Here is a 19,734-nt window from a genome sequence, read left to right as displayed (position 1 = left end):
CTACCCATTGTTTTCCTGCCTATCACCTCCCTGCTTCCCCTCCCCCACCCCTTTATCTTTCCCCTTACTGGTTTTTCACCTGGAACCTACCAGCCTTCTCCTTCCTACCCTCCCCCCACCTTCTTTATGGGGCCTCTGCCCCTTCCCCCTACAGTCCTGACGAAGGGTTCTGGCCCGAAACGTCGACTGATCATTTGCTGCCCGACCTGCTGAGTTCCTCCAGCGTGTTGTGAGTGTTTATTTAAATCCAAGTTGTAAATAAATGTGATATGTTACAGTGATAATTGACATTTTAAAAAAACTACAGGACTGTCCTCCGGGGAAGGAAATCTACTGGTTTCTGACTCCAACGTAGTTGAGTTTTTAAAGAAGCTACATTTGCAATTTCAAAAGCAACTCTGTTATATTTGAAAATCAAGTATTCTTTCTGTTGCTGATATCTGCAGTTCTATTTTTAAATCTATTGATCATGCTTTGCCAAGAAGTATATGTATCCACTGAAAATAAAATTTTTATATAAAAGGCTTGAGTTGTTGAATACCCTGAAGTAAAATTTGGAGGGGAATAATGGGCTTTTTGAAAGAGCCAAGAATAGATTACCCATTTTTTTTTGGTAATGTTTGTCTGATTCCATCCACAAGATTGAGCAGTTTATGTTGGGCTCTGAATGCAGGAAGTAGGGTTTCAGCATCAGTCCCTGGAGTTTCATGAAAGGGATGAGGGTGACAACTGCTTCCGGAGCACTGCCGTTAAAAGTGTGGACAAGCATGACTGGTACAGATTGTATTTGGAAGGAATCATGACAGTTGAAATAAGATAAATAATAGACTTTTTTAAAAAAAATTCGATGGTGCAAGTATTTAACTAATGGAATCTGTGATCTGAGAGTAAAACCCAAATTTATCCCTGCTGTGAACTAGAAAATGAAAATATCACTGAGATTAGCAAATCAGTACAGTATGTCAGTTGCCTTGCTGCTGAAGTTGGGTGCTTACATCTTGGACTGCATCTTGAGAATTGTACTTGGTTCTGGAGACTCCACAAGAAGTTTGGGGACTTTGAAAACTAGCTTGAATAGAAAAGGGTAATTGAAAGCTTAATCTCTTAGTTAACTACAGACTAAAATTTGAAAATTTGAGAGGCAGAAGTTAGTTGAAAGCAAAATTGGGACAATTTTGGAAAATGTAATTTCACTTACTATGATTAGTAGCTCTAAATATATCCACCTCTAATCCTTAGCAATCTTTAGTTTCTTGACCAGATGTTCAACCACCTTTTCTAATATATTACCGCCTTCAGGTCAGTATTAGATTTTTAGTAATGGCCCAGTAATGTATCTTTGAGGTTTTTTTTTAAGTGTTTTGTGTTCTACATAAATGTCAGTTATTGTTACGATTAGCTTTTAGATAAGGCATTGAAACAGAATAGTTAAATCTTTCATGAGGTTTGAGAAAAGTGAGCCAGTGGCGATGTCCATTTGTATATTGTGTGGTCTTGGATGATTCACTTTAACTCTCTGTTCTTCCCCTCTTCTCAATGATTCCTTCAAAATAAAAACTTTAGGTTTATGTCCAACATTTATTGAAGAAAAATAAAGAACATGTGTGGGATCTGATCCACAAGGAAAATGGGCATATTTACATCTGTGGGTAAGTGAAGTGTGTGAGATGCATGTAGTTCCACACTTGCACTGGATCAAGGGAAATTCTAGATACATTTCTGTTTTAAGAGGGGGGAGATATGAACTGCATAGAATATACAGCATGTATCAGGACACATACCTAATAAAGTAACCTCTGAGTGTATATATGTTTTTAAAGTATTTAAATGACTAGTGTGATTTAGGATCAACTGAGGCTGGAAAAAATACAATGTAAATGCAAGACTTTCTATTTTTATTTCAGTGATGCAAAGAACATGGCAAGAGATGTCCAGAACACATTCTATGAAATTGCCGCTGAGCTTGGAAATATGAAGCACGAGCAGGCCGTTGATTACATTAAGAAACTGATGACAAAAGGCCGTTATTCTTCGGATGTGTGGAGCTAAGGTGGAAATTGGGGCAGTAAGCCTTTGCTGCATTGTACAAATGAACAGGACATCAGTAGTTCACAGCTGGTGACCTACAATAATCAATGCAAAGATCATTAAAACTAAAGAATGAGGCGATAATTTTAACATAATGTAGAATCTGTGGAGGAAAAGCTTTGTGCTACAGTCAGTGCTGTGCTCCATCAGAATTGATACCAAAATTTATCATGAGATACTTTCCGTAACTGACTTTTAAAAGTTATTCTGAATTACAAAGACTCAAATTCTGGCAAACTGTTTTTAATAAGAATTGTTTAAGTTGGTCTGCTGCCACACACGACAGAGTATAACTCCTAAGGTTAATTTCCTCTGTATTGGTCTTGTATTTTTTTTAATGTTTCAAATAAAATAATTGAATGATATTGTAGGGAAAACACAACTAGTAACATTGAAAATAACAGATTTTCAATAAGAAGAATCAGTTTGCATACATTGAGCAGGCCGTTAGATTTACACAGTTGTCAGTTATATATCCTTCTGTTGTTTTTATTTTGTTTTTGAGAGAAAAGCTGGTGGTGGGTGAGGTCATCGGACTGCATTACTCCCTGAGCTTTCTTCATCCTTTCAATTTGGCATAGCCTGCAAATTTTTATTTAATATCCTATAACTAAATAGAAATATTACTAAATTATGCTGATTTACAGTATACTTGATCTTAGAAGAATAATTGAGCTCTTGATCTTCAGATTGAAACAGAATGGTTGTCTCTAATGTACTGTTTCCTTTTATCGTAAGTAGATTCATATAATTGTGATCCTTACTTTGGAAAATTTTTAGGCACTATTGACAATTGGAAAATAGCAGAAGTCTAGCAAACACAATATCCAACAGAAGCTTCAACCTGGAATCCCCTTTTTCATGCTTAAAACCTGTAAGCTAGTGAAACACGTTAGGGTCTTCTTCCATTCTGCAGTGCTGCAGTACTTCCATAGCTGATGTCCGTGCAACAGAGCAAACCTGAGATCTTCATGGTTTCTGATGAGCCCCTCAGTCTGAAGTCCATCTCTTGCATTAAAAGGAGATAAAATAGAAGTGTGGAAATGCTGGAATGATGCAACAACAAATGAAATTGCAGGCACTATCTGAATGAAGATTATTGCCCAAAGGCTGACCTTACACACACTGGCCTGTAATGCATTTCCCACATTTTTCTGTTATGAGTTTTGGCTATGAAACATTAAATTATTGACTCTCTGATCCTTAGAGAAGGTGAAACTTGGCAAATGTCAGAAAGCAGGTCAAGATTTAGTTCACTGCCTTTGGCAGACATTTATTCGATTTTGTATAAAAAAAAATCTTGGATGCATTTGTCACAGCTCAAATCTGCTGTTGCATGTGTAATCTTTCGCTGGTGAATAACTTAAGAAGCATTAATTTTTATGAGATCAAGTTTTGAATACTTATCAAATGAGAAACAATTTCATTTGTAAAATTTGATTCCAAAAGCTTCAATGGTTGTTTTGGCTCACTTTCAAATTGACTACAGATTTCCTCCTTTAATCAGTAACATGCCAATTCTATTGAGAGGTGGCTGCTAGGAACCCAAGTCTTGTCCTTAAATAACTTGCCTTTGTGTGCGAGTTATTCAAGGGAAGTTCTGGCCATTTCTCATTCTTTCATTGCCTTCAAGTTCTCAACACCAACATCCCTCTGCTCAGTCTCCAATTTTTGTTATTTTTCATGGGTTCTGTCTTTTTTTTAAAATGCTTATGCCCCTTTTGGGCATAATGATGTTCTGAAGGGACAATATTACTGACTATGGGCTATTTCTGAATCTAAGAGTGGACTTGATTGGCACTCATTTTTGAGATCATTCATAGTTCTTTAACAGACAAGTAATGAAATTATTGGGATGGGGAAAGGTTACCGCAAGTGTGCTGTACTCATAATTGTAGAAATTTTGTGGCAGTATTTGCTATTTTAATTGGGATTCTTGGTCCAAAACATATAATGGTTTGTCGTTACTCAATCTTTCAATGTTTAAAAACATTCCAAGCTTTCTCAGATTGAAATGGTTATTTGCAACTTAACAGTATAACTTCGGACTTGCAGTACTTCAACTGAAGAACACCTGATTTTTAACCCTCTAAACTGTGTGTTCTAAAGCACTTTAGTATTACTTGCCTGCAACAATGTCTCAACAGAAACATGCCTGTAGATTCAGTAATATAGCTTTGTGATTCAGAACAAACACTTGCTTTGTAAGTTAGGATAATTCACTAAGCAGTTGAAGTCCATATGAGTGCCTTGTACCTCTGTACTCTACTGCCAGTTACGTTGGTGGCATTTAGTGCAGCAATGAAAGTCCTCTATCTCTAGCGGTGTTCAGGGTTTTCTTCATCATGTCAGTAGCTCAGTTTTCACTGTTGTCAGTCGTGCCAGTTCCAGGAGGAGACTCAGGAATACCCTCACACTCATGTAGAAAGATTCTTCATTGCTATTTCCATAACAATTTTGTTTGCCACTCAGGGTTGTTAGCCCTGAGCTAAATCCCTGAACCTGGAGGACCAGTGGTCCACTCTTAACCTGGCTGCTAAGCTTTGATCTATTTGGCATGGTTGACCTTACCAAGAGCCAAAGCATAAATCCCTGACTCCAGCCTTCAAACCACAACAATGTGCAGGCCTCTCTCGGTGGAGGACCCTGTGCAATCATCTGTTTATTGTAGATAAGCCTTTTAAATATGGAATGTGTTGATGAACTAGAGTGAATAGCCTTCCTGTGTGTAGAAAAATGTAATCATATCTATTTATGCTTCTATATGCTGGCAAGTCTATTGAACCTTTTATGTGTAGTAAGAATTTTGTTGAACTTAGCAAACTCTACCATGGTCTTTCATACTGCTTCGATTCCTGTTGTTCACAGTCACGCATTGGGCATACTCTCCTTAGCTGATCTGTCATTGTCCACTGTTTCAGCTTCTTGCGTATCACCAGGAGAGGAATGTTAAATTTTCCAGTTTTACTTTAATGAAGACAGTGGTCAACTTCTCCAGAACATGGAGAGAAAAAGTTGATCGATGCAATCTCTGGTAGAAAAAAAATGAATTCAGTAACTGACCAGAAGCAAAAGATGTAACTGAGTTCTGTAGTGTTTATTTTTGAACAAAAACTATTACTGGGCAAATTGAATGCCCTTGTTTGGATCAGGCTTAGTTAGTTGAATGCCATGTCTGATTGGGTAGGACCCCAATGAGAGTAGAATTTATGCAGCCATTATAGTGTGCTCTATTGACAACTGTGCTGAAGTCTTTCTAATTGCAATTTTCAACAATTTAGGAAATTGGACTGAAAATAGGCAGTGTTCCCAGGGTAACAACTGTGTTAACCACTTTCACTACATTGAACATGCACAAACAAGTGTTTTTGAAAGGACCAGAAATCAACAGAGAGTCAAATTACAGCAGTGCAGGAGATGAGAAGTGGATTGAGGAGGAGGAAACTAATAAAGGGCAGGAATACATCAGGAAGGGTTGTTACTTTGGGCTGTTCACTGTTGAAAGTGTAAGGGAAGGGGGTGATGCCTTCTGTCTGTGTAATGGTCACCGTGAGTATAGATAAGAAGGGTTGCCTAGTGCCAAAACAACTGGGAGAACTTCTGTTGTTAACTGTTTAGGGTAGAAATGGATTATGACAGGGACACAATACACTTAACAACATTGTGACAAGCAGCTCTACAATTGCTAATGACTCTTGAGCAGAATGTAATTGATATTAAATGTCGCGTTAGTCTTGTTAAAATTCCTTCTATCTGATATGCACAGCCAGTAGGATGGACAGACTGGCTTAGTTGTACCTTACTTGTCATTTGGGAAGTGTGCTTAAATTACATTGCACTGTAATACAGTAATTACATTGTCTATTCAGTGATTATGTCAGCAGCTGGCCTTTCAACCAATCAACACATTTCCATAACTCTCCTATATATTGGTTGCCATTTGCATCACATCCACATAGTCCACATTCTCACTAGTCTGAATAAAATTTCTCCTCAATCTCTTGTAATTTGCATTTATAGCAGCCTTGTTTTGGTATCTACCTTAAACGTTTTTAAAAATCTCAATTGAATTCCAGCACTTTCTTTTTTTGAAGAAAAAAATTATTTTGAGAGTTTAAAATCTCATCAGTGGTTTATGAGTTGTTAGATTTTTCATTTTGTATTTTACTGAGTAGAATTTTGTCCAGTACCTTGCAGCTATATTCTAACCAAATAAAAAATTGAGCCCTTTCCAATTGATGAAAAACCCAAAATTGAGCTTTAATATTAATAGCTTTACAATGTCCAGCTGATTAATTTGTATTAGGGTTCAGTGATATACACACTAGAAATTTGGCCCAGGAGGTTCTGTATTAGTTTGACTTGTTTGATTTTTATGGACCTGTAGGTTGTAAAGAGCTGGAGATCAAATCCAAAACAACATCTGAAATGCTTCTTCAATTTAACATGAATGGGAGCTTGGAGGAAAACTTTACATGTGATTATTGAGACATACAGCACACATCCTTTATTCAGTTCTGAAATCCTCATTACTTTGAGATCCTGACAGCATGTTTGACAGGAAGTAGAGGAATGCAAGTGGATCTCTTGATGAGCAGAGGCATTTGACCTTGCATTGGCTCAGCTAGTTCTAGCTGTGGTTGGAAGATTAGGATGGCATTGCCCAGCAAATGAATGAAATTAGGTTGAGAAAACCATAAGTTCATCTATTTCAAAATTGGAGAACAGCCAATGTATGCATCTCTTATAAATATGATGGTGTTTTATCTTTCAGCATGTACCGTGGGGAGACGATTTGTTCCCTTGTGAAAAGTCAGGGTTAGCTGCTCATCTGGTTAACATACTATGCTACGTAAAGCTGCCCACTAGACTGAACTGATCTGAGTGCTCGGCTGTGTTGGGGCTTTGCAATTTTTCCCATTTTGAATGAGAAATGTAACCTGTGGGAAATCTTTAAGGAGTGGCGAGGCTCAGTGGAAAAACTCCAGTTGCATCTGTGGGCCATTTGCATCGCAATTTAATGCTAACTTAGAAAATAACTTCCCTGTTATCAGAGTCATGCTGAGACAGTTGGGTACATATGCATGTTGTCAAATCACTGTCTACAGAGCTAATGTAGAATTCTGTTCATATGGTTGTTAACTTTTTAAACAATCAAAATTGCCAGTACATGTTAATGCAAAGCCTTTACCACGTTATTACTAGTAAATTTATTTTTCTAGATACCAGGCAAGCACAACATCCCGTTGTACATTTTCTAATCTCTTCCCTTGACCGAATGTAATATCTTTATCCACCTCTATAACTTTTGTTGCTAATGTTTCTATGATGCTTTGTGTATGTGTAGACTTATTATCACGTAATTTGTCTTAAATGATTAAAAAAGGTTTACAAACATCCTGGACTAATTTCTTGACTGACCATTTGGGGCCCAAACTACTGTAACTTACCTCACTGGCTGTAGTGATCAATTAAGAATACTCAAAAGGTAGTATCCATTGCACCTTATGTCCAGAAAGACCACTTTCATTGATTCTTTTATACTTTTCTGAGCTTTGAGTATGCCCACAAGAAAATGAATTTCAGGGTTGTATATGGTGACATATGTACTTTGATAATAAAATTTACTTTGCGGCTGGCAGGTCCAAAGGTGAAAGGTGCCAAAACACTGGTTGCACAGGAAAGTTGGTACATTCAAAAAGGCAAAAACAAATATTAAAATTCCAAGAACTCAGAACTGCTAATAGAGACAAAGATGTATAGGGGGTACCTACCGAAGAACATCAGCAATGAAAGATGTATTTTGTGTTTTTTTGTATGTGTGAATGCGAGTCACAATAACCCAGCAATTCTTTTTTGGAAAAAATGTATTTGTTTGAAGCTGACCATTGATTAAATTATCAAAAGGTAAAACCATTCTATCCAGTTAAGAATCTTATTAATGAGACCTTGAGCTAAGACCATGGCCTGAAAAAATACTGCTTAACGTGAACAAAAATGTTGGAAACATTCAGCAGGTCAGGCAACTGCTCTGGAGAGAGAGGAAGAGTTAAGTTTCACATCAGGTCTTTTGTTTGTTTTTTTACTCTTGAAAATGCTAGCCAATTTATGGTTGATTAATTAATTAATCTGTCCTTTTTCCACAATCTCACCCTAATCCATCTGTCTGCTAGTCTTTCCAAAGTGGGTAGGTTGATGATCGAGTGGGGAGAGCTCCCCTTAGCTCACACCCTTTTCTCCTCTTGTATGAAGCACTAATCCAATTGTTTTTTTGATGGAAGGCCATTGACTTGTTAACTATTTCCATTGATGCACCTGCCTTCCTTCTGTTTAAGTCAGACTTCCAGCATTGGAGAGGTGGATTTTGTTGGAACAGCTACTACTGGCTCACCACATAGTCTCCTCTAACCTAGAAAGGGACAAAGGTACAAGCCGACCTTTAGCACACAGTGTCTTGAAAATTTGTGTGCTTAGAGTAGAGCCCATAACTGGATACCTGCCCTGGGCTATATTAAGCTTCTGTACAAAAATGATCTAGTGCTTTTCCTATGTATATGATGATAAACTCTTCTCTGGCTTCAAGTCAGGTGCAGGTATCGATTACAACAAACATTTCGATGACAAACTCTGCCATCATCTTCAGGGATGATGCCTGGGCAAGTCTAGTCTGGTGGCATTTGTACCTGTTTTCGTCCCTCCTGATTGGATGAGGACTAACCAATCAGGTTTCTGCTCTCCCACCTAGTTTACAATCCAATTCCAGTTCTTAATTAGAATGAGACCTTTGTCTTTGTTAACATTCTTTTCCTCTAGTTTTATTCCAATGGCTTCCTTTACCAGGCAGTCCCAAAAACCACTGGCATGGCACAGCAGACAAAGTCAATCCTAGGACCATTGCAAATGCAGTGATCTGCTACCGCCAATTTCTCCAGGTAACCCAAATGGATAGGCCTCACATGCGGATTTCAATGTGGATTTCCACTGTGCATCCTATCTGGCTGATATATACTGGAAGGATCACCAGGATCCTAAATAAATACTGGATTAATATTATCCACAAACCTGCAAGGAAGTTGAAGTCACAGCTTATGTGGGTAAAGATGACCTGACACTCAGGACAGCTGATGTTTACAGGACTCCCTGTGAATATGGAGCAGTGTATATTGGCCAGACAGTGGAAACAACAACCACCACCACAGACACCACCCCCCCCCCCAAAGGAGCACAGGAGGTATATCTGTTTGGGTTACCTGGAGAAATTGGCCATAGGATTGGCTTTGACAGCACAAAACTACTGCGCTGTGCCAATGGCTTCTGGAATCACCTGGTAAAGGAAGCCACTGAAATAAAACTAGAGGAAAACAATTTTAATAAAGGTCCCGCTCTAAGAACTGGAATTCGATTGTAAACAAGGTGGGAGAATGGATGAGGACTAACCAATCAGGTTTCCAATCAGAAGGGACGGAATACAGGGGTATAAATACCACCAGACATCATCTCTGAACAAGATGGCAGTTTGTCATCAAGATGTTGGTTATAATCAATACCTATACCCGCTTGAAGCCCGAGAAGAGTTTGAGCATCTGTACAGTTTCTAAATAACCCTGCAGACATTTAAAAGCTATTTGAAATAAACTTTAGTTTTCAAGTACAATAGTTTTTTTAATCCATGACAGCAAAACCATTCCAGTGTAAACTTGATCAGATGCATGTTTCTGTACACGTGTGGAAGTCCAAACTGTACCGGATGTGTAATGACAAAATGCATTGCTGGTTAAGTTTAGTCTTACAGTAGCTCCTCTAGTCATTTCCCCACCACTATAATGATAAAGGATAGGTCTTATTAAACACTAGATTGTACTTCTGTGGTGCTCTTGAGTGGGCCTGTACAACTTTATTTGGAGGTAATTTTAAGTGTCAGTTCATGAACTGATATACTCTGCATACATACACCTACTTGGTCATCTGTTGTGGGACCTGGCAAGAACAGGTGAGGGGCAGTGAAGAGAAGAAAGCTACAACACAACACAGTGTATTTAAACTGCTGCATTTCACTGGGGTGTGACAATAACCAGCCCAGATCTTGGTCTTCCTTGCGTCTCATAACTGTTTCTTGGCCTTTTCCCCCCTTTGTTTCTGCTTCTGGTAAATAACACGGACTGTTGTAAGGAAATTTCCAAGGAAGAGAACAAGAAATGTCATCCCACACATGGAAACCTGCAACAAAGATGAGTGTAGCAAGTTAGACTGGAGAGAACTGAGAGAAACTAGAACAAGAGTTTTAAAAATCCACCTGCTGTTAGCCTCTTGAAAGAAAAATAACTCCAACCTTTAAATAATTCTCCCACTACTCTGTTTGGGATTAATGAAATGTATCAATCTTTATGATTTGACAGAAATAGGGCCAAGTTATCCTCAATTCTGGCAGTTGGGGATTGGGAAGAACAAGCAATAGGTTTAAAGTTATCTGCATAAGTTGTTGGCAAGATCGTATTAGCTCAGCATAGGCACTGTGAGCTGAAGGGCACATTTTGGTTCTGACATTATCTTGTCTCATAAGCTCACCACTCCATATTATTAAAGAATTGTCACAGCATCCCTCAGTGACACTTTGATCTTTTAGGCAAGAGAACCAGTACTGAACACAATACTCCACACTGATGTCAGTACACCATCAGCGGAATACCAGTCAAGTGTTCCTTCCATTATTGAATTAGTGACAGCTGCAAATCTGCCATTACCGACGGCGTTCTGAGAGGCGGGACTGCGCAGGCGTGTGATGTCGGGCAGTGCAGCGCGGCAGATTTAAAAGGAACAGAGCCTCATAGAGCGGGCAGCGGAGTGAGCCGGGAGCAGAGTGAAGACTTAAAGGCTTCGACTCAACGGGCTTAGGCGGAAACAGGCGAGGCGAGGGAGGTTTGGCATTCATTTTCTGTTGTTATTTGAGGAGAGGGGCAGTATGAGTGTGAGGGCAGTTTGCTGTTCTCGGTGTCGGATGTGGGAGGCCCTGGAGCCTACAAGCCTCCCGGACGTCTACATCTGCGCCAAGTGCATCGAGATGCAGCTCCTTAGGGACCGCGTTACGGAACTGGAGCTGCAGCTCGATGACCTTCGTCTGGTCAGGGAGAGTGAGGAGGTGATAGGGAGGAGCTGCAGGCAGGTGGTCACGCCGGGGCCACGGGAGGCAGACAAGTGGGTCACGGTTAGGAGGGGGAAGGGGAAAGGTCAGGTAATAGGGAGTACCCCGGTGGCTGTGCCCCTTAACAACAGGTACTCCTGTTTGAGTACTGTTGGGGGGGGACAGCTTACCCGGGGGAAGTGACAGTGGCCGTGCCTCCGGCACAGAGTCTGGCCCTGTAGCTCAGAAGGGTAGGACAAGGAAGAGGAGGGCAGTTGTGATAGGGGACTCGATAGTAAGGGGGTCAGATAGGCGATTCTGTGGACGCAGTCCAGAGACCCGGATGGTAGTTTGCCTTCCTGGTGCCAGGGTCCGGGATATTTCCGATCGTGTCCAAGATATCCTGAAGTGGGAGGGTGAGGAGCCAGAGGTCGTGGTACATATAGGTACCAATGACATAGGAAGGAAAAGGGATGAGGTCCTGAAAGGAGAATATAGGGAGCTAGGAAGGGAGTTGAGAAAAAGGACCGCAAAGGTAGTAATCTCGGGATTACTGCCTGTGCCACGCGACAGTAAGAGTAGGAATGCGATGAGGTGGAGGATAAATACGTGGCTGAGGGATTGGAGCAGGGGGCAGGGATTCAAGTTTTTGGATCATTGGGACCTCTGTTGGCACAGGCGTGACCTGTACAAAAAGAACGGGTTACACTTGAATCCTAGGAGGACCAATATCCTGGCAGGGAGATTAGCGGGGGCTACTGAGGTAACTTTAAACTAGAATGGTTGGGGGGTGGGAATCAAATTAAAGAGGCTAGGTGTGAGGAGGTTAGTTCACTACAGGGGGATGGGAACCAGTGCAGAGAGGCAGAGGGGTGTAAAGTGAGGGTAGAAACAAAAAGTACTATGGAGAAAAGTAAAAGTGGCAGGCCGACAAATCCAGGGCAAGCATTAAAAAGGGCCACTTTTCAGCATAATTGTATAAGGGCTAAGAGAGTTGTAAAAGAGCGCCTGAAGGCTTTGTGTGTCAATGCAAGGAGCATTCGTAATAAGGTGGATGAATTGTAAGTGCAGATTGTTATTAATGACTATGATATAGTTGGGATCACAGAGACATGGCTCCAGGGTGACCAGGGATGGGAGCTCAACGTTCAGGGATATTCAATATTCAGGAGGGATAGACATGAAGGAAGGGGAGGTGGAGTGGCGTTGCTGGTTAAAGAAGAGATTAACGCAATAGAAAGGAAGGACATAAGCCGGGAAGATGCGTAACACTAAGGGGCGGAAGACGCTGGTGGGAGTTGTGTACAGGCCACCTAACAGTAGTAGTGAGGTCGGAGATGGTATTAAACAGGAAATTAGAAATGTGTGCAATAAAGGAACAGCAGTTATAATGGGTGACTTCAATCTACATGTAGATTGGGTGAACCAAATTGGTAAAGGTGCTGAGGAAGAGGATTTCTTGGAATGTATGCGGGATGGTTTTTTGAACCAACATGTCGAGGAACCGACTAGAGAGCAGGCTATTCTGGACTGGGTTTTGAGCATTGAGGAAGGGTTAATTAGCGATCTTGTCGTGAGAGGCCCCTTGGGTAAGAGTGACCATAATATGGTGGAATTCTTCATTAAGATGGAGAGTGACATAGTTAATTCAGAAACAAAGGTTCTGAACTTAAAGAGGGGTAACTTTGAAGGTATGAGACGTGAATTAGCTAAGATAGACTGGCAAATGACACTTAAAGGATTGACAGTGGATATGCAATGGCAAGCATTTAAAGGTTGCATGGATGAACTGCAACAAATGTTCATCCCAGTTTGGCAAAAGAATAAATCAAGGAAAGTAGTGCACCCGTGGCTGACAAGAGAAATTAGGGATAGTATCAATTCCAAAGAAGCAGCATACAAATTAGCCAGAGAAAGTGGCTCACCTGAGGACTGGGAGAAATTCAGAGTTCAGCAGAGGAGGACAAAGGGCTTAATTAGGAAGGAGAAAAAAGATTATGAGAGAAAACTGGCAGGCAACATAAAAACGGACTGTAAAAGCTTTTATAGATATGTAAAAAGGAAAAGACTGGTAAAGACAAATGTAGGTCCCTTGCAGGCAGAAACAGGTGAGTTGATTATGGGGAGCAAGGTCATGGCAGACCAATTGAATAATTACTTTGGTTCTGTCTTCACTAAGGAGGACATAAATAATCTTCCAGAAATAGTAGGGGACAGAGGGTCCAGTGAGGTGGAGGAACTGAGCGAAATACATGTTAGTAAGGAAGTGGTGTTAGGTAAATTGAAGGGATTGAAGGCAGATAAATCCCCAGGGCCAGATGGTCTGCATCCCAGGGTGCTTAAGGAAGTAGCCCAAGAAATAGTGGATGCATTAGTGATAATTTTTCAAAACTCGTTAGATTCTGGACTAGTTCCTGAGGATTGGAGGGTGGCTAATGTAACTCCACTTTTTAAAAAAGGAGAGAGAGAGAAACCGGGGAATTATAGACCGGTTAGCCTAACGTCGGTGGTGGGGAAACTGCTGGAGTCAGTTATCAAGGATGTGATAACAGCACATTTGGAAAGCAGTGAAATGATCAGACAAAGTCAGCATGGATTTGTGAAAGGAAAATCATGTCTGACGAATCTCTTAGAATTTTTTGAGGATGTAACTAGTAGAGTGGATAGGGGAGAACCAGTGGATGTGGTATATTTGGATTTTCAGAAGGCTTTTGACAAGGTCCCACACAGGAGATTAGTGTGCAAACTTAAAGCACACGGTATTGGGGGTAAGGTATTGGTGTGGGTGGAGAGTTGGTTAGCAGACAGGAAGCAAAGAGTGGGAATAAACGGGACCTTTTCAGAATGGCAGGCGGTGACTAGTGGGGTACCGCAAGGCTCAGTGCTGGGACCCCAATTGTTTACAATATATATTAATAACTTGGATGAGGGAATTAAATGCAGCATCTCCAAGTTTGCGGATGACACGAAGCTGGGTGGCAGTGTTAGCTGTGAGGAGGATGCTACGAGGATGCAGGGTGACTTGGATAGGTTGGGTGAGTGGGTAAATTCATGGCAGATGCAATTTAATGTGGATAAATGTGAAGTTATCGACTTTAGTGGCAAAAATAGGAAAACAGATTATTATCTGAATGGTGGCCGATTAGTAAAAGGGGAGGTGCAACGTGACCTGGGTGTCATTATACACCAGTCATTGAAAGTGGGCATGCAGGTACAGCAGGCGGTGAAAAAGGCGAATGGTATGCTGGCATTTATAGCGAGAGGATTTGAGTACAGGAGCAGGGAGGTACTACTGCAGTTGTACAAGGCCTTGGTGAGACCGCACCTGGAGTATTGTGTGCAGTTTTGGTCCCCTAATCTGAGGAAAGACATCCTTGCCATAGAGGGAGTACAAAGAAGGTTCACCAGATTGATTCCTGGGATGGCAGGACTTTCATATGAAGAAAGAATGGATGAACTGGGCTTGTACTCGTTGGAATTTAGAAGATTGAGGGGGGATCTGATTGAAATGTATAAGATCCTAAAGGGATTGGACAGGCTAGATGCAGGAAGATTGTTCCCGATGTTGGGGAAGTCCAGAACGAGGGGTCACAGTTTGAGGATAGAGGGGAAGCCTTTTAGGACTGAGATTAGGAAAAAACTTCTTCACACAGAGAGTGGTGAATCTGTGGAATTCTCTGCCACAGGAAACAGTTGAGGCCAGTTCATTGGCTATATTTAAGAGGGAGTTAGATATGGCCCTTGTGGCTACGGGGGTCAGGGGGTATGGAGGGAAGGCTGGGGCGGTGTTCTGAGTTGGATGATCAGCCATGATCATAATAAATGGCGGTGCAGGCTCGAAGGGCCGAATGGCCTACTCCTGCACCTATTTTCTATGTTTCTATGTTTCTATGACATTGATGGCAGTTATATACAGGCCTCTGAACAGTGGCTGGGAGGTGGACCACAGGTTACAACAGGAAATAGAAAAGGCGAGTCAAAAGGGCAATGTTATAGTAGTCATGGGAGATTTTAACATGCAAGTCGATTGGGAAAATCAGGTTGGTAATGGATCTCCAGAGAGAGAGTTAAATGCCTAAGAGATAGCTTTTTAGAGCAGTTTGTCATTAGGGGATCAGCTGTAGCGGATTGGGTGTTATGTAATGAACTGGAGATGATGAGGGAGTTTAAGGTAGAAGAACCTTTAGGAACCAGTGATCGCAATACGATTGTGTTCAACTTGAAATTTGATAGGGAGAAAGTAAAGTCTGATGTAGCAGTATTTCAGTGGAGTAAAGGAAATTACAGTGGTATGAGAAAGGAGTCGGCCAAAGTAAATTGGAAGGAGCTGCTGGCAGTGATGTCAGCAGAGCAGCAACGGCATGCGATTCTGGGAAAAATGAGGAAGGTGCAGGACATGTGTATTCCAAAAATGAAAAAAATACTGAAATGGTAAAATAGTACAACCGTGACTGACAAGGGAAGTCAAAGCCATTGTAAAATCAAAAGAAAGGGCATACAACAAAGCAAAAATTAGCAGGCAGATAGAGGATTGGGAAGTTTTTAAAAACCTACCGAGAGCAACTAAAAAAAAATCATTAGGAGGGAAAAGATGAAATATGAAAGCAAGCTAGCAAATAATATCAAAGTGGATAGCGAAAGTTTTCTCAAGTATGTTAAAAATAAAGGAGAAATGAGAATGGATATAGGACTGCTAGAAAATGAGGCAGGAGAAATAACGGGCAAGAAGGAGATAGCTGATAAACTAAATGAGTATACTGCATCAGTCTTCACTGTGCAAGACACTAGCAGTATCCCTGATGTTGTAGTGTGAGAAGGAAGAGAAATGGATGCAGTTACTGTTACAAGAGAGAAGGTGCTCAAAAAGTTGAAATACCTAAAGGTACATAAGTCAGGACCAGAGGGACTGCACCCTAAGCTTCTGCAAGAGGTAGCGTTGGTGATTGTGGTGGCATTAGAAATTATCTTTCAAAAATCACTGGATTCTGGCATAGGGCCAGAAGACTGGAAAATTGCAAATGTCACTCCACTCTTTAAGAAAGGAGGAAGGCAGCAGAAAGGAAATTATAGACCAGTTAGCCTGACCTCAGTGGTTGGGAAGATGTTAGAGTCAATTGTTAAGGATGAGGTGGTGGAGTACTTGGTGACACACGACAAGATAGTACAAAGTCAGCGTGGTTTCCTTCAGGGAAAGTCCTGCCTGACGAACCTGTTGAAATTCTCAGGATTGCTGCCAGTGCTACGTGACAGAGATGGTAAGAACTGGAGGAGATGGCAGTTGAATGCGTGGCTGAGGAGTTGGTGCCGGGAGCAGGGTTTTAGATTTTTAGGTCATTGAGATCTCTTCTGGGGAAGGTTGCACCTGAACTCGAGGGGGAGCAATATCCTTGCAGGTAGGTTTGCTAGCATGGTTTGGGAGGGTTTAAACTAATTTGTGAGGGGGATGGGACCCAGAGTGATCGAGCAGTGAAAGAAGTGCATGGAGTAAAGCCAGATCTAACATACAGAGAGGCTTTGAGGAAAGAGAAGCAGAATAAACGGTGTAAAGACAGTAAGGTAGAAGGGCTGAAATGTGTGTACCTCAATGCAAGAAGCATCAGGAACAAAGGTGATGAACTGAGAGCCTGGATACATACATGGAATTATGACGTAGTGGCCATTACAGAGACTTGGCTGGCACCAGGGCAGGAATGGATTCTCAATATTCCTGGATTTCAGTGCTTTAAAAGGGATAGAGAGGGTGGAAAAAGGGGAGGAGGGGTGGCATTACTGGTCAGGGATACTATTACAGCTACAGAAAGGGTGGGTAATGTAGCAGGATCTTCTTTTGAGTCAGTATGGGTGGAAGTCAGGAACAGGAAGGGAGCAGTTACTCTGCTGGGGGTAGTCTATAGGCCCCCTGGTAGCAGCAGAGATACAGAGGAGCAGATTGGGAGGCAGATTTTGGAAAGGTGCAAAAATAACAGGGTTGTTATCATGGGTGACTTTAACTTCCCTAATATTGATTGGCACCTGATTAGTTCCAAGGGTTTAGATGGGGCAGAATTTGTTAAGTGTGTCCAGGATGGATTCCTGTCACAGTATGCGGACAGGCCGACCGGGGGAATGCCATACTAGATTTAGTACTAGGTAATGAACCGGGTCAGGTCACAGATCTCTCAGTGGGTGAGCATCTGGGGGACAGTGACCACGGCTCCCTGGCCTTTATAATTATCATGGAATTTATGAGGCTATAAGGCTAGAACTTGCGGGTGTGAATTGGGATGATGTTTTTGCAGGGAAATGTACTATGGACATGTGGTCGACGTTTAGAGATCTCTTGCGAGTCGTAAGGGATAAATTTGTCCCGGTGAGGAAGATAAAGAATGGTAGGGTGAAGGAACCATGGGTGACAAGTGAGGTAGAAAATCTAGTCAGGAGGAAGAAGGCAGCATACATGAGGTTTAGGAAGCAAGGATCAGCTGGGTCTATTGAGGAATATAGGGAAGCAAGAAAGGAGCTTAAGAAGGGGCTGAGAAGAGCAAGAAGGGGGCATGAGAAGGCCTTGGCGAGTAGGGTAAAGGAAAACCCCAAGGCATTCTTCAATTATGTGAAGAAAAAAAGGATGACAGGAGTGAAGGTAGGACCGATTAGAGACAAAGGTGGGAAGATGTGCCTGGAGGCTGTGGAAGTGAGCGAGGTCCTCAATGAATACTTCTCTTCGGTATTCACCAATGAGAGGGATCTTGATGATGGTGAGGACAATATGAGTGAGGTTGATGTTCTGGAGCATGCTGATATTAAGGGAGAGGAGGTGTTGGAGTTGTTAAAATACATTAGGATGGATAAGTCCCCGGGGCCTGACGGAATATTCTCCAGGCTGCTCCACGAGGCGAGAGAAGAGATTGCTGAGCCTCTGGCTAGGATCTTTATGTCCTCGTTGTCCACGGGAATGGTACCGGAGGATTGGAGGGAGGCGAATGTTGTTCCCTTGTTTAAAAAAGGTAGTAGGGATAGTCCGGGTAATTATAGACCAGTGAGCCTTACGTCTGTGGTGGGAAAGCTGTTGGAAAAGATTCTTAGAGATAGTATCTATAGGCATTTAGAGAATCATGGTCTGATCAGGGACAGTCAGCATGGCTTTATGAAGGGCAGATCGTGTCTAACAAGCCTGATAGAGTTCTTTGAGGAGGTGACCAGGCATATAGATGAGGGTAGTGCAGTGGATGTGATCTATATGGATTTTAGTAAGGCATTTAACAAGGTTCCACACGGTACGCTTATTCAGAAAGTTAGAAGGCATGGGATCCAGGGAAGTTTGGCCAGGTGGATTCAGAATTGGTTTGCCTGCAGAAGGCAGAGGGTGGTGGTGGAGGGAGTACATTCAGATTGGAGGATTGTGACTACTGGTGTCCCACAAGGATCTGTTCTGGGACCTCTACTTTTCGTGATTTTTATTAACGACCTGGATGTAGGGGTAGAGGGGTGGGTTGGCAAGTTTGCAGATGACACAAAGGTTGGTGGTGTTGTAGATAGTGTAGAGGATTGTCAAAGATTGCAGAGAGACATTGATAGGATGCAGAAGTGGGCTGAGAAGTGGCAGATGGAGTTCAACCCGGAGAGGTGTGAGGTGGTACACTTTGGAAGGACAAACTCCAAGGCAAATGGCGGGATACTTGGTAGTGTGGAGGAGCAGAGGGATCTCGAGGTACATGTCCACAGATCCCTGAAAGTTGCTTCACAGGTGGATAGGGTAGTTAAGAAAGCTTATGGGGTGTTAGCTTTCATAAGTCGAGGGATAGAGTTTAAGAGTCGCGATGTAATGATGCAGCTCTATAAAACTCTGGTTAGGCCACACTTGGAGTATTGTGTCCAGTTCTGGTCACCTCACTATAGGAAGGATGTGGAAGCATTGGAAAGGGTACAGAGGAGATTTACCAGGATGCTGCCTGGTTTAGAAAGTATGCATTATGATCAGAGATTAAGGGAGCTAGGGCTTTACTCTTTGGAGAGGAGGAGGATGAGAGGAGACATGATAGAGGTGTACAAGATAATAAGAGGAATAGATAGAGTGGATAGCCAGTGCCTCTTCCCCAGGGCACCACTGCTCAATACAGGAGGACATGGCTTTAAGGTAAGGGGTGGGAAGTTCAAGGGGGATATTAGAGGAAGGTTTTTTACTCAGAGAGTGGTTGGTGCGTGGAATGCACCGCCTGAGTCAGTGGCGGAGGCAGATACACTAGTGAAGTTTAAGAGACTACTAGACAGGTATATAGAGGAATCTAAGGTGGGGGCTTATATGGGAGGCAGGGTCTGAGGGTCGGCACAACATTGTGGGCCGAAGGGCCTGTACTGTGCTGTACTATTCTATGTTCTATGTTCTAAATTCTTTGAGATTACAAGTAGGATAGATAAAGGAGATGCAGTGGAAGTTGTATATTTGGACTTTCAGAAGGCCTTTGACAAGGTGCCTCACATGAGGCTGCTTACCAAGTTCAGAGCCCATGGTGTTACAGGAAAGTTACTTACATGGTTAGAGCATTGGCTTA

The 19,734-nt window shown here is 41.9% G+C and overlaps 2 protein-coding genes across 5 annotated transcripts in view; one reads left to right on the top strand and one right to left on the bottom strand.

Moving 5' to 3' along the window:
* The window catches only part of LOC140187480 (NADPH--cytochrome P450 reductase-like), a 102,159-nt gene extending 94,674 nt beyond the window's left edge, over positions 1 to 7,485 (top strand). For both annotated transcript variants that reach the window (XM_072242810.1, XM_072242811.1), the window contains exons 16-17: positions 1,564 to 1,649; positions 1,905 to 7,485. In XM_072242810.1, coding sequence (XP_072098911.1) covers positions 1,564 to 1,649; positions 1,905 to 2,049 — 231 coding nt within the window. In that variant the 3' untranslated portion in view covers positions 2,050 to 7,485. The remainder of the gene's footprint in view (positions 1 to 1,563; positions 1,650 to 1,904) is intronic.
* The window catches only part of LOC140187481 (transmembrane protein 120A-like), a 45,292-nt gene continuing 30,724 nt past the window's right edge, over positions 5,167 to 19,734 (bottom strand). For all 3 annotated transcript variants that reach the window (XM_072242812.1, XM_072242813.1, XM_072242816.1), the window contains one exon: positions 5,167 to 10,305. In XM_072242812.1, coding sequence (XP_072098913.1) covers positions 10,189 to 10,305 — 117 coding nt within the window. In that variant the 3' untranslated portion in view covers positions 5,167 to 10,188. The remainder of the gene's footprint in view (positions 10,306 to 19,734) is intronic.

Source organism: Mobula birostris, chromosome 25, assembly GCF_030028105.1.
Source record: "Mobula birostris isolate sMobBir1 chromosome 25, sMobBir1.hap1, whole genome shotgun sequence".
Lineage (NCBI taxonomy): Eukaryota > Metazoa > Chordata > Chondrichthyes > Myliobatiformes > Myliobatidae > Mobula > Mobula birostris.
This window is presented reverse-complemented; position numbering and strand designations above follow the sequence as displayed.